General features: G+C 34.7%; 2 protein-coding genes across 5 annotated transcripts in view; both read left to right on the top strand.

The window, feature by feature from the left end:
• fry (Protein furry) overlaps positions 1-22814 on the top strand; it is an 87072-nt gene that overhangs the window by 37379 nt on the left and 26879 nt on the right. For all 4 annotated transcript variants that reach the window (XM_043429930.1, XM_043429929.1, XM_043429931.1 and 1 more), the window contains 2 exons: positions 375-572; positions 7035-7171. In XM_043429930.1, the coding sequence (XP_043285865.1) occupies positions 375-572; positions 7035-7171 (335 nt within the window). The remainder of the gene's footprint in view (positions 1-374; positions 573-7034; positions 7172-22814) is intronic.
• On the top strand, positions 17893-22739 carry LOC122416852 (uncharacterized). Its single transcript, XM_043429934.1, has 2 exons — positions 17893-18754; positions 21728-22739. The coding sequence occupies exons 1-2, from the start codon at positions 18362-18364 to the stop codon at positions 22079-22081; spliced, it is 747 nt and encodes a 248-aa protein (XP_043285869.1). The 5' UTR covers positions 17893-18361; the 3' UTR covers positions 22082-22739.

Below are 22814 nucleotides of genomic sequence, written 5' to 3'. Positions count from 1 at the left end.
ACGACAAATTTTTCTTCAAAAGCTTGAATTGTCGTTTCTACATTTTTGAAGAAAACATAAAAACAAGCATCACTCGTACTTGGCTTTGTTGAAATGATATTATTATATTTTTAATACCTGCAAAGCGCAGTTCTCTTCATTTCTAAAAAGTTTTTTTTTTGGGATTTGCTTATCTGTACGGACAGTGAATTTTCTTCAGGTCGAGTGAACGTATAGTCGTTTTTTATTGTTACTATTCGAAGTTGGGGCTCCCCTTGAAGAGGCTATAGAATTGTTTCGAAACTGCTAAACGCCGACTTTTAATGACCGACGAATATAATGTTACGTTTGATTGGAGGGATTATGATAAAATCGAATCTTCGAATGTGTTGTAGGTCAGGATGATGGGGGCACGTCGGGAGGACACAACACTAGCGGCGGTGGTCCACTGGGTAATTCAACGAATGCGAGTGCAACTATCAGAGGCGGCACCCTCGATGCTCTGCTATCCACGACCTACTGCCGTAACCAGATGTATCTCTCGAGACAGCTCGCCCAACTTCATCCCGAACTCACGATGCCTATGTTCAGCGGTGAGTACCGTTCGATTTTACACGTGAGAAATGTAAACGAAAAAAAGAGCTAAGGGAATGAGAGAAAAAAGGGGAGCGACGAGGAGGAAGGAATATGGAAGAATGCCATAAGAACACCAAACTCGTTTTGTCGTTGCATTCCGCTGCAGTTGCTTCCCTTGAAAATTCCAAACAATAAAGAAGGAGAATTATAAAAGTGCGTGCACAACAAAATTGGCTCAATAGCATTGGAGTAAAGTTGTTTATGTGCCTTTAAATGTCATCGTGGGGTCGAGACTATTTTCGGCCTTTACTCAGCAAGGTTGGTAAGAGTCTGAAGAGACAGACGGGCACGCAGAACGCACGCAGGGTTCGAATAACTCTTTATCCAGATATTTTTCACGTTAAGAAAGTTGAGGCCGTTCAGTCATTTTTTTACCCAAAAGTTATGACCTGTATACCTTTCAAAAGTTAGGCCAGTTTACGGTTTGGCAATGTTGCATACACTTGAAAGAAGAGTTGGGGAAAAAAGATGAAAACCTGGCGAAAGCTCAGTCGAAAACACGGACGGTGACGATCCTTGTCTCAAAAAAACTGCACGGGAGACAGATTATTATTAATATAATCTCAGCCAATCTCCTGATAAATCTGAAAAAAATTGACATTATTCAGCAAGCTTTGCTCAGGTTGCCCAAAAATTTCATATTTTTAGCATCATTTTTAACGGAGATATCACTGAATGTGTCTTGACTTCCATAAGGTTACATGTTATTTGGTCCAAATTGTTATTAATTTTTTTCAGCAACGACGCTCCTAAACCGTCTGAAAATTTAACTAATTTTTTTTTTACACTTCACTTTATAAGATGCAATCAGTTTAAAGGCGATGACATCATTTTCTTTCTGATGTCTCAACTTCCTTAAATCATCCAGCATGTCGAAAACAGATGAATTTTTTGTTTTCTCAGACGTTTGTGTTTTTTAAGAATTCATTTTATTATCAAAGGATCACCGCGTTTGCAAGAGCACCGTAACAGCTTTGTATTTTCCGTCATTTCAAATTTGCATCATGATACACAAGGATACACATTCAGACTTCGATAGAAAGCGTGGGTAATGTTGTTCTTTATTTTCATAGAATAATGTTCGCAAAAGGCGTTTCGCATTAATAAAAATGGTCACCTCATCTTGAAAGGATGGATTGGTTAGCCAACCTTACCTTGAATCTTTCGACGTTGAAATTTTACGACACGGTTTAACTGATTACAAAGAAACTCTATCTGCGAACCCAGGTCGATGACGAAAAACCACTGATCGAGCTTTCTTTCATTTGGTCAAACCGTGTCGATAAATTTCACTCTCAAATGTGCAGCTATCTCGTTCGCGCTCGCATACCGACTGCTCCATGCTTTTAAGGAGTTTCGGTACAGGCAATACAATGTTGCCATGCTAAACCATGCTAAAAACATAAAAAATTTCAAAAAGCTCAGAATTTTATAAAATTTAGTGAACATATTCTTTAGTGCCAAATTTGACAATACACATTTTTTAAGATTTTTCTTCTACACAGTTATCTAAGTAAGAATCACAGATATCACAGATAACTAAGTAGAAGAAAATTGTGAAAAAATTTGTGTTTTCGCACTTGATGTTGAAGAACATTATTATGAAATTTGATAAATTTCTTAATATTTAGACTTCTGTACCGAAACTCCTTAAGTATGGGTCACGAATTTAAGAAAATTTTCGGTTTTCGAGACAATTCATATTCCTTGTCGACGAAATTAGAGATTGCTGCATTATGAATACCTTCATTTTTCATTTTTCCCTGAAGAAATTTAATTTTTTTTACAAACAAAACTTAACCTTTTAAGGACGGGAATTTTTACATTAAAATCGACCCATTTTTACACGAAATTTGTGCATAACATCGATCAATTTTTCAAGTCGAATGCCCACCCAAGCTTAGTGGTCGATATTTCGACAAGACCCGTCCTTAAAGGTTAAATGTCTCGAGAAAGAAAATCATCGACACGACCATGCGATGCAATTTTTCGGCTAATGATATTTTATCGAAAAGCACAAATGTATCATGGCAGGTAAAGTGGCTAGATGAGGGTGCTATCATGAACGTAACCACGCCAAACCATACTCGTCAAGTGATCAACTACGCTTTTGTTATGGAAGGGAATGTATAAGTTTTCAACTAATTAAAACTGCGACCACATCAGAGGGTCGTAAGTTTGCTTCGGGCGAGCCATTACAAAATAGTTGCATATCTTTTTTTCATAACCCTTTTAGAAAGTCGATTTAAGGTAACTCCTGTACTGCATGTTAGTCAAATGAGTGCTAAATTTTCAAAACGCTTTTAGACCAAGTTTAACGTACCGATTAAACGTATTGTTAGCGGATTTGTATTACGGCATATATCTCATTAAGATGTAAAAATATTAAAAACGCTAGTTTTGCAAAACCATCAACTGATAAATGCAAATTTCCACGCTGATACATTTTCACTGGTATTTTTCAAAGAATTATTTGCGTTTTTTCATCAATTTTATTGCAACAAGTCTCATTTTGTTCGTCAACTGGTCCTCTATGAATCCACCATGTAGTTGTTTTTTTAAACTTGATCGTTTCAGTATTGCAGCTAATTGTTCATTAAGTGAAAAAACTTTTTCATTCATAATTTCTGAAGGAATGAGTTTAAAGGAAAATATACGTGGTAAATTCGTAGAGGATCAGTTGAGGAACAAAATGAGACTTGGTGCAATAAAATCGGTTAAAAAATACAGATGATTCTTTGAAAAATACCTGTGAAAATGTGTCATCATGGAAATTTGCATTCACCAATTGATAGTTTTGCAAAACTATCATTTTTAATATTTTTTCACGTTAATAAAATATGCTTGAATACATATCTACTAACAATAAGTTTAATCGGTACGTTGAACTTGGTCTAAAAGCCTTTTGAAAATTTAGCATTCATTTGACTAGCATGCAGTACAGGAGTTACCTTAAGTGGCATATTTCGTAAAAGTCCCGTGAACCAAGTATCTACTATACCGAGGTATTCCGAAAATTTTGTTGTTCCATCAATGTATTTGAGAATGCTGATTCGGTCACATCATGATCCATTATGAGTCCGGAAATGAAACTTGGAGCGACGAAGAGACGAGTTTTTCTTTTTGTTGGTTTTGTTGTTTTTACTATTTGCTTGAACAGCATGAGGGAGACACGGTAATTGGCGTCAATCGACCGATTTATGTTGAAAGTGACAGCATCGTTTGGGAATCATTGTCCGTTCCATTTATAAACTAGTTAGAAGCTTTCGCATTCCTAAAACTCGGACTCGCTCGAGACCTGATTTTCCATTCTAAAATCGTATGTGTCTCTAATCCACCGAGTTACGAATCTCTATAACGAAGGGCACCCCCCCCCCTTCTCATGATTTTCTGGATATCTTTGATCTGACAATCCCAAGCCTTACGAGTGAGGACGTATCTTCTATCATTTTGTCCACTACTTCACCTTCCCTCACTCCGCAGGCATCTCGCTTTTCTCCATACATCAGGCAAACAAATTACTTTGCACGTAACCCCAATTCCGAGACTGTCCTTATGCCCATACACCGAACCAAGACGTATCGAAATTCGTTCGTAATTTCAGCAATACACTTCTGGCACTCGCTTCCTCTTACTATATAACGTCTCTCACATCGCTTGGTATTTTTAAAAGCAGATTATACTCATAGCTATTCTCCTGTAAAAACGATCTGAACGATGATGAGTAACCTGGAACTCATTTTGGCCTTGTCCTGGAAATTTATTTAGTTTTATTTTATTACATTGTAAACTTAATACTATTAAGATCACTTCTTTATGTAATTCTATTGTCTATCTAGATTGTAAGCATATCGATTCTTCTAATCTTTCTTCACCGCTACTCTCGTACGTTAAGCTATCAAGTCTGCGCTTTGATCTACAATTATTGTTGAATTTTTTGTTAAGGTATAATTGGATGGATAGCTCGAGCAAAAATTATATCTGATTGGAATTTCCGTACTTCGTGATGCAATAAGAATCTGAAAAAATTCAACAACATTTGGAAAGCTATGAACAACAATTATAAATAATAATATTGCCCAAAAGTTAATAAAAAATTGTTTAAGCAATTAATTATTTAATAATTTTGCGGTAACCTATTGTTTTTTTTTTACGAATCAAATGTGTGTATTTTTCTGAATGCTCAGGAATTTTTTCCGAATTTTCGTGGATTTTTGAAATTTTCTAAAAAAATTTTGAAAAATTTGAATTTTGGATATGTTTTAGAAGACATATTTACCATCAGTTTCGAAAAGTCTCAAGGTTACTGGATCAAAAATGTACAAATAGAGCCACTTAAAAAATTTAAAAAAGGGAATTTCAAAAATCCACGGAAATTCTGAAAAAAATCATGAGCATTCAGAAAAATGCGCACATTCGATTCGTAAAAAAAAAACAAGGGTTTACTGTAAAATTGTTAAAAAATCATTTATTCAAACAATTTATTAATAACTTTTAGGAAATATTATTGTTGATAATTGTATTTCATAGCTTTCCAAATGTTGTTGAATCTTTTCAGATTTTTATTGCATCACGAAGTACGGAAATTCCGATTCGATACAATTTACCGGCTGGGCTATCCTTCCAGTAATATCTTAAGATGATGCATCAGTCGGTAATCACACCTCGAATTTTTGAAATTGAAACTCTTTGACATCGTTCGTCCGATTAAAATAATAAAAATGTCATCGTACGCAGCACGATCGCAAAAATCCGATGACATTTTTATTTTTTCGATCAGACGACCGATGTGGAAAAATTTCCTTTTCAAAATTTGCAGCTATCTCTCTTGCACTCACGGTTGTGATTACCGACTGATCCATCATCTTAAGAGCAAACTCCCTGTATGAGGTTAAAACTCACAATTTTGTTAAGTATGTAAGTTTTTTGCCTTATGATAAACGCCAAGGCTTAATTATTAAATCAATCAATTAATCTCTCTTAAGCTTATGTTTGTGCTTATCCACTTTTAGAAGTCGAAGAATTCGAGCTCTTTCAATTTACTACGGGATTTGTGCCCTCCAACCGTTTTTGTTTTCTCCCTCATTTTAGCATTTATTCCCCTCTCTTCCTCCCTCTCCAATCCGCTCTTTGTTTTTATAACTTGTATTATCCTCTTGAGCAAACACATACACGTGCGTCCAATTTTCTTCTTCGGCTATCTGTTCCGTGGTTATCTCGTTGTCGTTCTCGCTTCCACTCATATACGTTTTCTCTCACTATCTCTGCGTGGTTGATGGAATAATCGTAATTGCACTTAGGCAAACGCTTTGGGCTCTCCCCAAATTCGTGTATCTAACAGGGTTTATTCAACCGCTTGCCAATGTCCATCAATCTATTTTCTACAACCGCCTGGAAAGCTTCACTTTTCACTAAAAGCTTGACGTTTCTCGTCCCACATAACACAACGATTACTTGTTTTCTTTTTTTTCACTCGAGCTTCATATTTCTTTTATCCCTTCTTTTCCTCACTGTCAAGACGTTACTATAGTTTCATTATTCGTTTTTTCCTTCATCGTACGACCACTGTAAACTCAAAGCAAAGTGCTCATTCTTGAAAGATTTGTTAGTTGCGAAAGGAAATTATGAGAAAAAAGATTGAAAAATTTACAAGTCATCTCCGATCTCTTTCTATTCCAATGGGGAAAAAAAATGTTTTTTCATCTCCATAGTATCGACCGCATAATTCGGTGCGTTCAAATATTTGGAGCTGAGAAAGTTTAGCTTCCGCGTGTTTCCCATCCACGAAGCTTAAATATTTATCATTGATTTGTCATTCGTATTTTTCCCCTACTGCAATTATATTTTTTTCACGTACTTGTTCGGACAGTTAAAGATACAGCAGCTTTCTTCACGAAGTGATCTTCATAAAAGATTCGGTCGAAGTTTCACTTCTTCTGTATTCTTCTGTATGGAAATAAGAGGAAAAGAGGAAAGTATCATTTACGCACGTAAACTCGGAGTGTTCGAATTTTCGATAAAACGCGGTGGCCACATAGTTTCGAACCAAGTTGTGCACGTGTATTCGATTACTTTCCACACTTTCGTGAGCTTTTTTCTTCTTTTTATTCGCTTCGTCCCTTTTTCTATATGCTCAAGGAATCTTGACAGGTTTGGCAAAGGAGGGGCATTTCGATCAGTATTCTGATGCCGCGTCCATCAAGGAACATCGTATGGACTCCCGGAGAATACAGAACATGCTGTTTTTTTTTACTCACCTCTTAGCCATGAGTTTCGAGGAATCAAACCGCCTGCGATTTTCCAATTTTATCCCGCAGGATCCTTGAAAAATCATAATTGAAACAATTTCTTTCCTTTTCTGTCCTCTCAAATTTGACCTTTTTTATACTCTTTTACTTACATCTACATTTCTGTTACAGAAATAACACATCGATTTCAGACAGCGAGACGCGAAGTACGACAATTGTTGCTTCAATACTTATTGCCGTGGCTCCACAACATGGAGCTAGTCGATCCAAATGTTCCTTCACCTTCCAATCCATCGAGCTATTATCAGGTAATAAAAATACAATTTGCATTTTTATACAATTAATATTGGCGCATTATTTGCATTTTGAATCGAATAATCAGTGTATTCTTGAAGGGATTTTTCCCAACGTTTTATTCCACCATTATTTATGTTCTTTTTATGAAAATTCGCGATCATACTCAAAACGGTTATCGATAAATTGTTTGGAGCTATCCTGCATGCGATTATAAATTCTTCGTTTGATCATGAATGAACTAGTTTATTTTATATATCACTCTGTGAAACGAATATGCAAAGTTCTAAAAGTATGAGCATTTTTTTGGGATTCGCTTTCTAGCATCTCCTTCGTAACAACTGAGAAATTTTCCAAAATCGCGCATTCTGGATTTACTTCATCAGAAATTCTCGCTTCTTGACTACCTTGAATGCCAAAAAAAATTGGCCGTTGTACTTAGCGTTTTACTCGACTTTCGAATTCGTGAGTGTAAGATACAGGGAAATTAGATAAAATTAACTAGAAAAAAACGTCAAGCACAACGGCCAATTTTTTTGTTTTAATTTTTTGGTTCATAATTTTTTTTTTAATTATTGTGATCTTAATTTTTCTGGTCGTAATTTGTTTTTGTATTTTTTGTGGTTGTAATTTTTTGCGGCCAAGCTCTCTCTTTTGTAATTTTTTTTGTTTGTAAACCGATGTGCTTAGCAACTTCTACATTTATTTGACAATGTTTTGTTTCTTGATGAAACCATTGAATTCCATGATTTTACAGGTAACTGCACAGAGGGCATAAATGTACTTCTCTCTAGTTTTTTTACAGCATTCATGCTGTATTTCAGGTTAACCATCAGTAATATGTTGCCACTATTTGTATGAACAAATTGTTCGAATTGTTTAAACAAATTATAGTCAAAATTCGAAAATTTGCAAATTTTTTTTTCAAAATCGTGATCTACGCTGAAAAATACGTAAGACAAACATCTTTATAATTTTTTTAAACAAATTATGACGAAATATCGGATTTTTTCAAAATCGTTTTTCACAATCATTAAACCATCAGTAATATGTTGCCACTATTTGTATGAACAAATTGTTCCATATGTTTAAATAATTCGTTTAAACAAATTATGAAAAAAATGAAGTTTCCAAAAATATCACCATATGGAACCACGCATGCTTGGCCTCCCGCCGGAGCACTAATAAAAAAGTGCAGTTAGAACACGAGCTTCTCGATAATTTTTTGACACGAATGATTCTGCAGAATTATTTCAACGTAGTAACAACAGTATTGTCGAAAGGCTATTGATAAAGAATGGAATCAAATTATTCACGAAGCATGAAGGCTACAACATCAGTATTTTACACGTGGTAAAGACAAATTGCATTTGAACTAATTAGCTGTACAAGCAGAGTAAATGATATTTGTTGAATGTTTTTTTCATGTATGATTTCTTATAGACAGCTATATCTGGAGAACGATTCTCGGAAGTTTCAATACGATCGTATTTAAAAAAAATTTTTTATTATGACAAGTTGTTGTCTACGTCCTATTTTTCGTAGTTAACGATTTTCGGAATAATGTTAGGAAATTTAATTTTTTTTCATAATTTGTTTAAACAAATTGTTTAAACAATTCGAACAATTTGTTCATACAAATAGTGGCAACATATTACTGATGGTTTATTGATCGTGAAAAACGATTTTGAAAAAATCCGATATTTCGTCATAATTTGTTAAAAATTTTTTGAAACAAATTATAAAGATGTTTGTCTTACGTATTTTTCCGCGTAGATCACGATTCTGAAAAGAAATTTGCAAATTTTCGATTTTTGACTATAATTTGTTTAAACAAATTAATTTTGCAAAACTAATTGTAAATTCGTGATCAGCGACCCGAAAAACCTAGGACACCGTGTACGATTTATATATAAACTTCAAGAAACTCGTTCTCGTCACAAAATTTGTATGCCCTAAAAATTAAACATTTTATTTCAGCTATTTTACCGTTTATTTGCAATGGTAAGCCTAGAGGCGAAAAAACCAAGTATATACTTCGAAAGTACAAACATCGAGGACACGATTTAAGCCCTTTATTATTGGAAAATAATATGATAACGCTTCCGAATGGTGGATTGAAAAAAAAACGGACCTCTAAAATTGCGACTTTGTTGCTTTATTTTACAAAAATATAATAAAAAAAAGGATTTTAGCCAAATTTAAATGGCACCATTGAAAAGAGCGCTCTCGAAAATAGTCGATAAGGAAGCTTACGAATTTTTTCGACGACGTTTTCATAGTGAATAATAACGTAGGAAATGGTACATGTGAAAAGTGTCTTTTGGACGTTAATTGATTATTTTTCTGAGCAGATATACCGGAACTGCGAGCATGGAAAATCACTCCGCGTCGGTTTAAAATTAAAAGAATTTTCAGGAAATCGTGCACCGTTTCCACTGTAATCTATCAACGTAAAAAATTGGACCTTGAATATTATCTTAGAAATCAATTGATTGTAAAATTTTACTTAGAACTGAACGTGAAGCTGATTCTTGATTACTTCTATTCTTGGACCAATAAAATCTTTGTCGATCCATTTGCCTTTTTTACTTTTCGGATTAGGCAAATTTTTGAGTCCCTTCCAATTGTACAGCCAGACAAGACTCTGCAAGACCGGATTAAAAAAAAAAATACATGCAATAGTTTTGCTGGTGGCCAAATTTTCTAAAACCCAAGATTTTATGATGTCGTGGACGAAATGAACGATGGTGTAAGAATCGTATGTCAACTCGGAAAATATAAAAGAAATCATTCCCTGTTCGACGAGTGAAGCTCGAATGACCTTTACTTGACAATTATTTTCCACAAGAAAAGCGAGTACAAAGTCTATGTAACAAATTCTGACACTTTGGGAATCCATGAGCTTGATTCGTTGCGACAAAGTCTCCAAAACCTGTGTGTAAAATGAAAAATACCACCAAGCGGAACCATCGATGCCAAATGACACAGAACAATTTTGCGGTGCCTGGCACTGCTCTGACTCAATAGCACATGGCAAATGAGAATTAATGAAGTGGCGTCAGGCCTCTTCCACATTTGATAGATATTGGGGATATTATTGCAAGATTCTGAATTCGAAAACATTCACTTACTGTTTCATTTTGGAAAAACATTTATCAGCAAATCTTTTAATCACAAATGACATTTCAAATGATTTGATTCTATCCAATACTCGTGACCTTTTTAAAAATTCTTTTTAAATTCAAGTCGATGATGGACGTTTTTCCATTCACTTGATAGTTATAAAATGCATGGCAGAAAATCCAGCACTGTGATTATTAACATATTTTAATCGGAAGTATCCAAAAGTCTGAGAATTTCAAAAACATTGCCACTAGCCTGTGAGTATTCAGCCGCAAAATCTCTATCTTAATTTTCTTTGAAGACTACCAGAAATTTTCTCAATTGACTAGGATTAAACCTTTTTCTCAGTGTCTTCCCAGATAAAACATTTGCTTCTTTGCTCGATATGTTTATAGCCCCCTGAATTTCTTCAGCACTCCTGGCTTGGGTTATTTTATTTATATTTTCCAAGGGAAACTATCCATTTTTTGATAAAATGGCATATTGACAATGATAATGATCATCTACAAATCTGATAATATTCAATTTTGGAGAAAGCTGATAAAAATTATTTTCATGACAAAGAGATAGAGGCATGGATTTATTTTTTCCAATTCTTCAGAATCTCAACTAAATTCTAAAGGTAGCAAAAACATCTAATTGATTTTAATATATATTAGGGTGATGCAAATCGATATTTTTTTTTCCTTGGAGCTCCAACGGAAATCGTTAGTACATAAAAAAAAAGTAATTTTCCCAAAATGTCAGATTAAAAAAATTTTTTTTAGAGGGTGCTCAAGCCACTTTTCGATATTTTTCTGTGTTTTTTTCTCAAAAATTCTTATAGCAGAAAGTGTTAGTGCTCCATAGAATTATAAATCTTTTAAAATTTTTCCATTCTCAGAAAAAATTTCAAGACTACCTCGCATAATTTATTTCTTCTTTTCTGTATATTTAGCTATAAATTATGAGATTTAAAAACGTGCAGTTACAAATAACTATTCTTGTCATCCTTCCAAAAGAAGCGGTGAAAGTATTTTACAAAAACAGTTTTTCAAAATTTTGTCGGATTGAAATTCTCTACTTCAAAATCTGGTATTTCACCGTAGAAGACGTTATAATTTGCGAATTTTCTAGTTTTCCCATTGATTATAAAAATTAGTAAAATATTTTGATTGAATTTTAACGAAAAAGAAATGTAGGCTTATGAATGCAAAATCGCAACAATTTTTAGTTCTCAACTGTTTTTTTACAATCAAAAATTATTTGAATTTATACAGGAAGGCAACTTTGTACAATAGACCTAGTATTTCGACCTTGTTAATTCAAATTTTTTTTTAAATCTGCAAAAATTACAAAACCGATTTTGGAAGTTTGATGAAAAATATTTATGGGTTTGCATCCGTTGGTCTCCGTTTTTTTTCTAATAAAATTCGGTCGTATTTTACTAATTAATAAATTTGATTAATTACTAAATAATTTTACTAATTTCTATAACGCACAAGAAAACTTGAAAATTCCCAAATTTTATCGTTTTCTGCGCTGAAATATGAGACCTCGAAATAAAGAATTTAAATTTGGCAAAACACAGCTTTATTTGGCACGTTGTCATTTTTGTATGACGTCCTAACAAATTTTCGTGCATACTAAAATTCATCTTTATGAAAAATACCGGAAAATCGATATCAATCACTTGAGAAAATGGAAAAATCATTGTTATAACATGTAATTTTGAAAAACTGTTTTTGTAAAGTACATTCACCTTTTCTTTTGGAAGAACGACAAAAACTGCCATCTGTAGCCACGCATTTTTTAATCTCATAATTTATAGCTAAATATACAAAAAAAAAGAAATAAATTATGCAAGGTAGCCTTAAAATTTTTTTGCGAATAACAAAATTCCATTAGATTTATGAGTTCAGGAAAGACCACCATTTTCTAATGAGAGCAAAAACAACTTGATTTTCACTTATTTCAGAGTTGTATCGGAATGAAGTTGTAAAAGATTAGAGTTGTATTGATGAGAGATTTTTTTGCGAATATTTAAGAATAGACATGCATATGATTAAAGATGTAATCGAATAGACACGTTTTAAAATAAAGATCTTTAAACCTACAGATAATTTGGATTAGAGATAATAGGACATGGAGTTATTAAGAACGTTCTTATTTTTGAGTACAGTTTAATTACTCTCAAAGCTCTTTAAATTAGAGATATTTATGAATAGAGATAGATAGGATCACAGATATTCACCTTAGGGTTCTTTAAGATTTGAGAAATAAAGATTAGAGTTGTCCTACGGCTAAAATATAAAAAAAAATATTCAATTCTATTTAAATAGATTAGGCATTAGGTATGAAATATCTTAAAATCATTCACAAAGATTAATATTGATGTGAAACAAATTTTTTGAATCTAGAGGAGTTGAAAATTGAAAATAAACAATAAAGTTTTTTTTAATAAAAAAAAATAGAAAATAAAATTGGCCCACTAAGCAACTTACGGGGTTACTTGTAGAATAAATCAAAGTTTTTTTCGATATCACAAAAAAAAATTAAAAGTGTCTAAATTCGAAAAATTGATGATTTATTCCAAAAAACTAAAAATTTTCATAGAATTCGACTTAGAAAACTATTTTTGTATTTTTTATCTAAAAGTACATTCGAAAACAAAATTTTTGAAAAAAAAACGTCCCGATAGGTCAATTTTTGAAAAAGTTACAGCTGTGTGAAAAAAAATAAACCTTTTTTTTAAAAAAATCCATAACTTTTTTTGGGTTGCGTAAAAAAATTTGAAAAAATTCTCACGAATGTCTTCAATAGGGAAAAACGAGATTACGAAGTTTCAGCCAAATCGTAAAGGGTCGGGTTTGAAAGTGGTCGATTTGACATGGAATGACCCATATATTATTTCATTTTACCACCGATCCGAAAAGCATCGGAAAAGTCATTGGAAAATACTTTTTTTTTCTGTCTTGTGCACGAGCTCGTAGTCTCTGCTATAACGTTGTTGACATACAAGACTTTTGAATTCCTTTGCTTTGACATTTCTTTTTCTTTTTCACTTTTTTCTTGCCACTTTCATTATGAAAACCTTAGAAACATTGTCCTGCTTGTCCATTTTATTTCACAGAGGCAGAAAAAATAATTTAACCAAAAAATCGGTTATCGAAATGTTATCAGCGATCACATCCGCGATCTTCATAATCTCGTTTGCATACAAAATAAACACACCACTAAAAAAAAAACGCTGCATGGTAAATGCACTAATACCAATTACTAATAATCGTTTAGAAATCTAAAAACTGAATTTTAATACATCGGCGAGTTGTCATTTTATCATGATATTTTGAAGCATGAACAGATCACGGACATATATATATATACAGGGTGGATCATTTAACGTGACTACCTCGAATAATTCCTAAAATAAGCGTTGAATGAAAAAAATGTTCAGACAAAAGTTGCACGATTTCGAGGGGCACATTATGTGGTACATTTGTTGTTTTGATAGGTGGAGACGTTTCGGAGATTTGAAGGTCAACTTCGTTTTTTTAAGTGGAATGCTATATTTTTTATATCAAAATATGGTAGAGTATCGAATTCTGAGGAAAAAAATATGGACCTATATTAGCCCTAAACCTAATAGTTAACAAGTTATTTCACTACATTCCTTCCATTACCTACGATACCTATGTAAAGACGGAAAATCATTATGGTATTGACAATAGGATTATCTAAATAATGTAATTCAGGTTTTTTTGCAGAAAATTTATTTTAAGAAATGTTCGAAGTGATGGCCATTAACCTCGACACATTTCCGAAGACGTAGAACTAATGATTCTCTTGATCTTCGAATAGTTCCTGGTGTGATAGCAGCGCAGGCTCTTGTAATTAATTCTCGCATATTCGTCGGTGTCGTAGGAACATCACGGTAAACACAATCCTTTATAGCTCCCCATAGGAAGAAATCAAGCGGAGTTAAATCCGGCGAACGAGCAGGCCAAGGGATTTCTGCACCTCTCCCAATTCAAATGTGTCGAGGTTAATGGCCATCACTTCGAACATTTGTTAAAATAAATTTTCTGTAAAAAAACATGAATTATATCATTCAGATAATCCTATTGTCAATACCATCACGATTTCCCATCTTTACATAGGTATCATAGGTAATGGAAGGAATGTAGTGAGATAACTTGTTAACTATGAGGCTTAGGGCTAATGTAGGTCTATACTTTTTTATTCATCAGAATTCGATACTCTATCATATTTTGATATAAAAAATATAGCATTCCACTTAAAAAACGAAGTCGACCTTCAAATCTCCGAAACATCTCTACCTATCAAAACAACAAATGTACCACGTAATGTGCCCCTCGAAATCGTGCAACTTTTGTCTGAACATTTTTTTCATTCAACGCTTATTTTAGGAATTATTCGAGGTGGTCACGTTAAATGATTCACCCTGTATATTGTAACGTAACGCTCTTGCCGACCCCCCTGGGTCTGAACGCCGTCATGTGTCGGTTCGAGCTACTTTAAAGAAAAGGAGCAGGTATGAAAGTAACATGAGAACGCGGAATTTGATTTTGAAAAATTTAACAATTCAGATTTATTAAATTTTTATTGATTTTACAGGATATTTTGTTTTTGATTGAATATCGTAAATTATTCGCGATCGCTTTCGCTGGTTGTGGGAGATTTGTTTCCGCTCGCCGTTTCGAATTAATCAATTTTTAATTATGCGATTTTTGCTCGCTTTCAAAAATAACAAAAAAAAATTTTTGATAATTCACTGTTTGATTTTATACAATGAAAAAGAATTATTATAGGTTTGACACAATATAACCTTGAATTCGCACCGCTTAAAATTTACAAGATTCACAAAATTTACAGAAATCTCGGTTTCATTTGACGGGGACTTGATTAATTTCAATTTTTTAATTTAAAAAGAAAATTTACAGAATCTACAAATTTACAAAGTAATTTACAAATAAAGTCATCTCTGATTCTAGCAACGCAAAAGAAGAACAACAAAAAAAATGTAGGTTAGGTTTAGGATGCGGACCCCCAGACTACGGGATCGATTAATCGCAGAGTCTCACCAATATCCTGAGCACCCGCGAGGTTAGGCAATTAATTGTCCACGGACCACGGGATGAGAACGTCGCCGAACCCCTCCAATGTCCCGTATAACAACAATTCGGAAAATATTTTATAGGTTTGGAATTGGATCCTGGATTACGGGATCGATACGTCGCCGAGTCTCACCAATATCCCAGGCATCCAAGGAAAATAGGTTAGGTTTTATAGGTTTGGGTTGCTAGTATCAGGGAGAATAGTTGAGGTCAGCCTTTTTGTTCCGAGTCAGAATTTTGAGGAAGGACTGTCTGCCGAATGAGCCGTGCAGCGCTTTTTATACCCGTTTTCCCACTACAAAATTATCAAACGCCGAATTTCTCTATTTCTGACCTGTTCCGCGCATCTTTTTGTAACGTGACTCGCTATTGGCTCGTTTCCCTGATTCGCGCCTTTCCATTGGCCGATCGTGATTTTGCCCGATGCGCCGAAATCCGCTTTTCATGTTTTTAGCTTGTTATTCAATTGAATTGACAAAGATTTTATGAGAATTGTTATTAATTAATTATTTGAATTATTTGGCTTCACTATTTTATTTAATCTTATTCAAATTAGTTTTATTCGTTAGTTATTAGAATTTATACAAATTTTCTAAGAGAAATAATCTTTTCATTATTTTTCTTCGATTCGTTATATTTTTCCGCGTTTTTTGAACTTAGTTACATAATTTTACGAGATCGCGTTGAGTTTTTATTAACAAAAGAAAAAATGTATTAGTTCGTGTTTTTAATACGCGGCGCCGCTAGTGTCTGGCTCCGCCGCTTGTTTCGGGCCTTTGTATTGCCCATCAGTACGGCCGCCGTCGGCCAGCAGTGACGCGTCTCACTGGTCGTTGTTCGTGTTCGGTCAAAACATCGCGCCGCGCCGCGTCGCGATGTTTTTCGAGGTTATGTTCGGGTTCGAGTCGATTCGGGTCGTTTGGAAAAACGTTACGTTACAATATATATTAAGTATTCAATTTATATTATAGCACCAGCTAGTTGAAATTTCTTGAAACACTAAAAGTTAGATTACTCAATCAAAAAAAGAGATATCATAATTTTGCAAACGGCATTTTAAGGAGAACACATGTAGCTTCAATTTGTGCCCTAATAAAACGTTTTTCATTTTTTTTTTTCGGTCCAGTACATACTCTTAAGGTTGGCCGTTTTTCTGCCTTTTTCTGGCCCTTGAAAATCGCGCGCACGGTTCGTAGAAAATTTTTCCAGTGGTATTCACCATGGAAAACGTAACACAGGGAGTACTAGCTTTAATTTCGTTTTGCAAAAAGCTGGGTGCGAAGTTTTTTCGTCGCGTTATCCGATTTTTTTACAAAAAAAATAGCGTTTCCAGAAAGTACGACGTAATGACAAAACCATGAGGTTTTAGCGAAATTGTCAACAAGGTAAAAATCTATATTCAATCATTCTGTATGCGCTACAATTTTTTTTAGAATTTTTGGTGGAGATTTTTTGAAGATCAACTTTAATCGGTATGCTGATTTTTTAAATCGCTTTAACTCGGGACTTATAAGGTGCGGGGTAAACTCTAGATTTACAAAACAAGTCTCTACCTCATTTCCCCATAAGCCCGTTTTTGCAGCTAAATACCCGCATATAGAGCATTTGTAGGGCAGTGCCCTCCGAGAGCGACGATTAAAATTTGAAGTTAATCATCATGGGTATCAAATCCCATCCTTCATGCCGCGAAACAATGCAAAACCGCAATAAACTGCGTTACAGGATATTTGACTAGCAGATAAAAATTTCTTGCTTCCATAAAAAATCATACTCTATGTTGCTATGATAATCGTGCTTTCTTTTATCCTTCGCGATTTGATTTTAGTTCTTGCATTATATTTTTTTATTTTGATTGAAAAATAGTATTTACCAAATTCGGAGCAATATTCAAAACAAATATTTGTGAATTGGAACGTCTTCATTTGAAACGTTCTCACGCCGAAACGTCCTCATGCCCAAACGGCCGGCGCCGAAACGTTCCCGTACCGAAACGTGACGCCGATATTGGTGCATTTTGATGCACACAGAACCAAACAAAAATAGAGTACTCAATACTGCGTCGTTCTTCTATCTGAACAGGAGTTAAATAAAATTGATCCGACTCCTGTTCAGCATCCATCCCATGAGGATTTTTTTTTTTCACATGAAATGAGCCCAAACAAAACTATTTTATGAGATTTTATGTTGCATTTTTTTTATCACACTTTTTTTTTTTAATTTGTCGCAAGGAGCTGATGCAGAAATGATTACGTACCTTTTCACAATAAACAAATTAGATGAGAGACTATAAAAATGCAACAATTTTTGTGGAGATTTGCAAAAATAGCTTCTCAGATTAGATCATCCGGTAACGAAAGATTGAAATATTGTATAGTTTATACACTAAACACAACAATTATAGAATATTCAAAACTAATCCAAATTTTCAGATGATTTTCAACAGGCTGGAACTTTAAGGAAAATTATGGCATAGGCGATTAAATAGAAGCAGATTGTAGTTGTATTTTGCGCCTCTTCTGATAGACCACGATGTAGTTCCCTCTACTATTCCCGAATCACCACACGCTTTAAAGTCAACAAGATACTCTTTTGTCTCTAGCTGACCTCTCCTATATTCATGTTCATTCTTCTTTTGTGTGCTAAAGAAGTCACACACAATCGGTAAAATGACACTGAATTATTCAAGTGATAGCGAGAATATAGAGAATGTCCTTGAAAAGAGATTGAAGAGACTGGAAAAAATGATGAAGAAGAAAAAACATAATAAAAAACGGAAAAGTAAGTAAGCATCTGTTTACGTTCGTTACAGATTAGGTTGCCATGCGTCATGTGGTTGTTAACAGAAATTTTTTCCGGCGCTTTTTTTCCGGAGGTGAATGGTGCCATTTCGGAACCAAATAAAAAAAGAGACGAAAGGATTGTGTTATTAAACAAAATAAAATCAGCGCATGTCTCTCCATCATGGGGAAAATGTTTCAAGCAGTCTTATGTGAAAAACAAGAAAAGTTCGTGCTCTTAGAACAACTGATTGTGAGTGACGTCGGCCGTCTCCTATCAGATCTTCAACATGATGAGGTCAGGAAGAATTTGATTCTCGCAAATTTAAACACGCCTTTCAAAGAGGTTCTAACGACGACGACGTCAGATGAATTGTTGTTCGGAAAGAGCCTCGAAGAAGGCCCTGCCTCGACGTCAGACCGGTCAGCATTTTCAGAGGACGTCGGAAACGGGCGGGAAGAAACCGTATATATCGAAAAACCTGAACAACACTTCGCGGCAGAGGGACAACCGTCGTCGGGAGGAACCAAAACGGAGACAAGAGCAGCGTTATTATCGGAAATTCTAGTTGAACCTGTAAGTAACATGACGGGTAGGCTACGTTTATACGAGAAATAATGGCGTAAAATTACGTCAGACAAGCGAATCTTGGCTTGGGTTAAAGGATATAAAATCCTTTTCCTTACAACCCCACATCAAACGATTATTCCAAAAGAACGTGTATGGTCGGATAAAGAGAGTTCTATAATGAGCGATCTGATAGAGAAATTACTCAGCAAGGGTGCAATTCAAAAATGTCAGGAGAGTATAGATCAGCTTTTATCTGACATTTTTGCGGTTCCAAAATCTGATGGAAGCTTTAGATTGGTTTTAAATCTTAAAAAGCTTAATAAGTTTGTGCAAACTGAGCACTTTGAACTGGAGGATAGAAGGACAGCGATAAATTTAATGAATGAAATGTGTTTTTTGGCGTCGTTGGATTTAAAAGATGCGTATTATTCTATCGTAATAGCTGAAGTTGACAGAAAATACTTGCAATTTCATTTCAAGAATGTCCTTTTCCAATTTACTTGCTTGCCCTTCGGACTGTCGTCGGCACCGTATGTGTTCACAAAGATTTTGAAACCAGTGGTTGCTTTTTTGAGAGGAAAAGGGTTTTCATCAGTGATTTATCTTGATGATATTTTACTTATTAAAAGATCTTTTTCTCATTGTCAGTGTAAAGAGAATGCACTTATCTCGAGATCCTTGTTGGAAAGTCTTATAAGTCTATTATAAAAAATCACAATTAACTCCAACGCACAGGTGCAGATTCTTGGGATTCTGGCTCGATTCTAAGAAGATGTCAATGGAGCTACCGAAAGAAAAACAGTTAAATGTATTAAATCTGGCTCGAAGATTACTCCCTCAAAATCGAATTAAAATTAGAGAATTTGCACAGTCTTCATTGGAACCCTCGTATCCTGCTGTCCAGCGGTCCCTTATGTTTTTGCGCACATTAAAATATTCGAAAGAACGCAACTGTTGGCGTTGAGAAAGAACGGTGGCCGTTTCGATGAGTATATATCTCTGTCTTTGGAGGTAAAAAATGAGGTTCATTGAGGGTTGAAAAAAGTGGTTAATGCTGAAAACTCCATAAGACCTCCGAATTTTGTTTTAGAAATTCGCAGTGATGCATCAAGATCCGGTTGGGGAGCGGTCTGTGGAAGCAAAAACACTTATGGTTTTTGGAATACTGCAGAGAGAGATGCATATTAATTGTTCGGAGCTAACTGCTGCCTTCTTTGGCTTGAAGTGCTTTGCAAGCCAGTTTCATAATTGCGATATTTTACTGAAATTAGGTGGAACTCGCGTTCAGAGCCTAGCAATATTGACGAAAACGACATGGGAATGGTATGAGGAAAGGTGATTGAATATCGTTGCATCTTTTATTGGTACGAAGGGGTGGGGTTCAATATGTCGAATAACTGAATTGTAGAACGGTCGATATTTCGAAATTTTAAAAGTTGTGATATCAGTTTGGAGAAAAATAAATAATTCGAAATTCTTATTCCCGATCGACTATTCAGCAGATTGCGTGTTTAATCAAAAATTCCTTCTTTGAATTCGTATTTACTCGAAAATATATATTTCAATAGTTTTCATTTCGAATGCAATTTTAACAGACCATCCGAATGTCAAAAGTTCATATGTTCGAATTCAAAATGGAGAGTAATTATTTTACAGACAGACCAGAATATAGAGTAGCAAAAAATCGAAAGTGAATTTTTCGAGCCTATAAAACTTACTTAGATATGCGGAATAGCGATAGCTCGAAAAGGCGAAAGTCAAAATGGCGATGTTTAAAATTGGAGATCACCGGACTGAGTAAGTGAGTGAGTGAGACGCGTGTATTTGGAGCTCCGCTGCATTTCTTTATTTTGATCGATCGACTTTCTAACGTTTCGATATTTTCACTCTTCGACTTTTTGGTGTTTCAGTATTTCAACCTCAGTAATATTTGGTCTTTCGTTATTATATTTTCAAAATTGTGAATTTTCACAGTATCGCTGACTGTAGTAATTTATGAATCGAAAGAGTGATAGTCAAATTTTCGAAAAATCGATATTTTAGTCATCGTCCTATGGGCGATTGTTACATTCTATTTTCGATGTAAAGGTGCTTCGAACCTTGCAGTTTCTGCTTTATTTATTTTCGGCATTCAAAGCTCTAGTCGAATCTATCCGTCTCCATATTATCATTCGAAGTTTATAAATTCGAGATTTTAGCTGTTCGAAATTTTAAGGAGGGTGGCTACCGACGATACAATGTTGCCATGCTAAACCATGTTAAATACATAAAAAATTTCAAAATGATAAGAATTTAATAAAATTTGGTGAACATATTCTTTAGGGCCAAATTTGACAGTACAAATTTTTTAAGATTTTTCTTCTGTACAGTTATCGAGTAATTGATCACTGAAGTTCAAGTGTATAAGCATAGCGTTTCCATATATATAGGTATACATTCCGGGCATAAGAAATCTGCTTTAATCCGTAATTACTCGATAACTAAGCAGAAGAAAATTTTGAAAAAAATTGTGTCTTCGCACTTGATGTTGAAGAACATTATCACCAAATTTGATCAATTTCTTATCAATTTGACGAACGTAGCCACCCTCCTTAATCATTCCAACATTTGATCCCCACCCGTACGAAGGAAAATTTCGAAGCCGATTACCAATCAAGAAAAAATGAGAAAGAATCTGAGTTTGCATTGGCAGATTTGGCCTTCGAAGAAATTGTAATATTGCTTGGTCTCATGACCCAGGATGCTTATCAATTAATGCATTCACTATTTCGTGGTCTAAATTTTCGTTAGGATATGTATTTCCTCCTTTTGCCTTGATAACGAGAGTTTTAAGGAAAATCCAAAATGAAAAAGCATCAGTAATTTTAGTGGTACCAAATTGGCCTTTTCAACCGTGGCGTACCCTAGGTTCTGTGAGATGATATTGGGACATTTTATCATTTTTTCACCAAGTAGAGATTTACTTTGTTCTTCTGACAGGGAACCGCATCCACTGTAGAAGAGCCTTTCCCTGGTAGTCGGGAGGTTATAGTGAGAGCTTGCCAAGCAAAACATATTCCGGAAGAAGCATTACATTTGATGATCTCGTCGCTGCGTCTTTCGTTGCTTAAACAGTATGACTGCGCTTTAAGGAAGTGGTGGAATTTTTGTCAGAAAAAGAAGATCAGTCCCTTTCAGCCATCGATAGAGGAAGCAACTGAAATTCTCGCCGAAGAGTTCAAGGGAGGAGCGGCTCATGAATCGCTTAATTCCCTTAGATCGGCGTCAAGGTTTTCATATTCGACGTCTGTTCAAAGGAATATCGGAACTTCGCCCATCAAGGCCAAAATATGATCATACATGGGATCCAAAAGTAGTTTTGGATTATTTTGATAAGTTGGATGACAATGAGAATATGCCGCTGTGCTTACTGTCTGGAAAGCTCATCACTCTTTTAGCTCTTATAACGGGTCAGAGGATGCAGACGCTGTCATTAATCAAATTGCAGAACATCGAAAGAAGTCAGGACGTGATACAGATGAAGATACCGGATATAATCAAAACATCGGGCCGAAATCGTTCACAGCCACTTCTATTATTACCTAAATATGATATAAATGAAAAAATTTGTCTCGAACGAACTTTGGACAATTACTTACAAAAGGCAGAACGAATAAAAGGTCAAGTTGATTCGTTGTTTGTTTCTTTAAAGAAACCAATTTGAAAAGTTTCGGCTGGAACTCTGGCAAAATGGACAAAAAATGTTTTAAAAGCGAGTGGCGTCGATACTTGGATATTCTCAGCTCATAGCACGTTTCATGCGTCAATCTCAGCTGCCAAACAAAAGGGTCTTGGCATCGACAGCATCAAAAAGGCGACAGGTTGTTCAGAGAAGTCTCGATTTTATGACTTGCCAGTTGTACCGGATAACACTGCGTTTGCTAATGCAATCTACGAAAAAGCTGTGTTATTTTAGCATCTAACATAAAGATTTATTTTGATGTTAATGGTATACGTCATTTCACGATATAAATGAATTGCTAACTCCAGTAAATATTGGGTTATCGTATTTCTTTAAATATCTACA

This window comes from Venturia canescens, chromosome 10 (assembly GCF_019457755.1).
Source record: "Venturia canescens isolate UGA chromosome 10, ASM1945775v1, whole genome shotgun sequence".
Lineage (NCBI taxonomy): Eukaryota > Metazoa > Arthropoda > Insecta > Hymenoptera > Ichneumonidae > Venturia > Venturia canescens.
This window is presented reverse-complemented; position numbering and strand designations above follow the sequence as displayed.

Coding starts and splice junctions, on each gene's coding strand:
- LOC122416852 (XM_043429934.1), top strand. CDS start 18,362: ATGGGGAAAATGTTTCAAGCAGTCTTATGTGAAAAACAAGAAAAGTTC. Junction 18,755..21,727: donor CGGAAATTCTAGTTGAACCT/GTAAGTAACATG, acceptor TTCTTCTGACAG/GGAACCGCATCCACTGTAGA.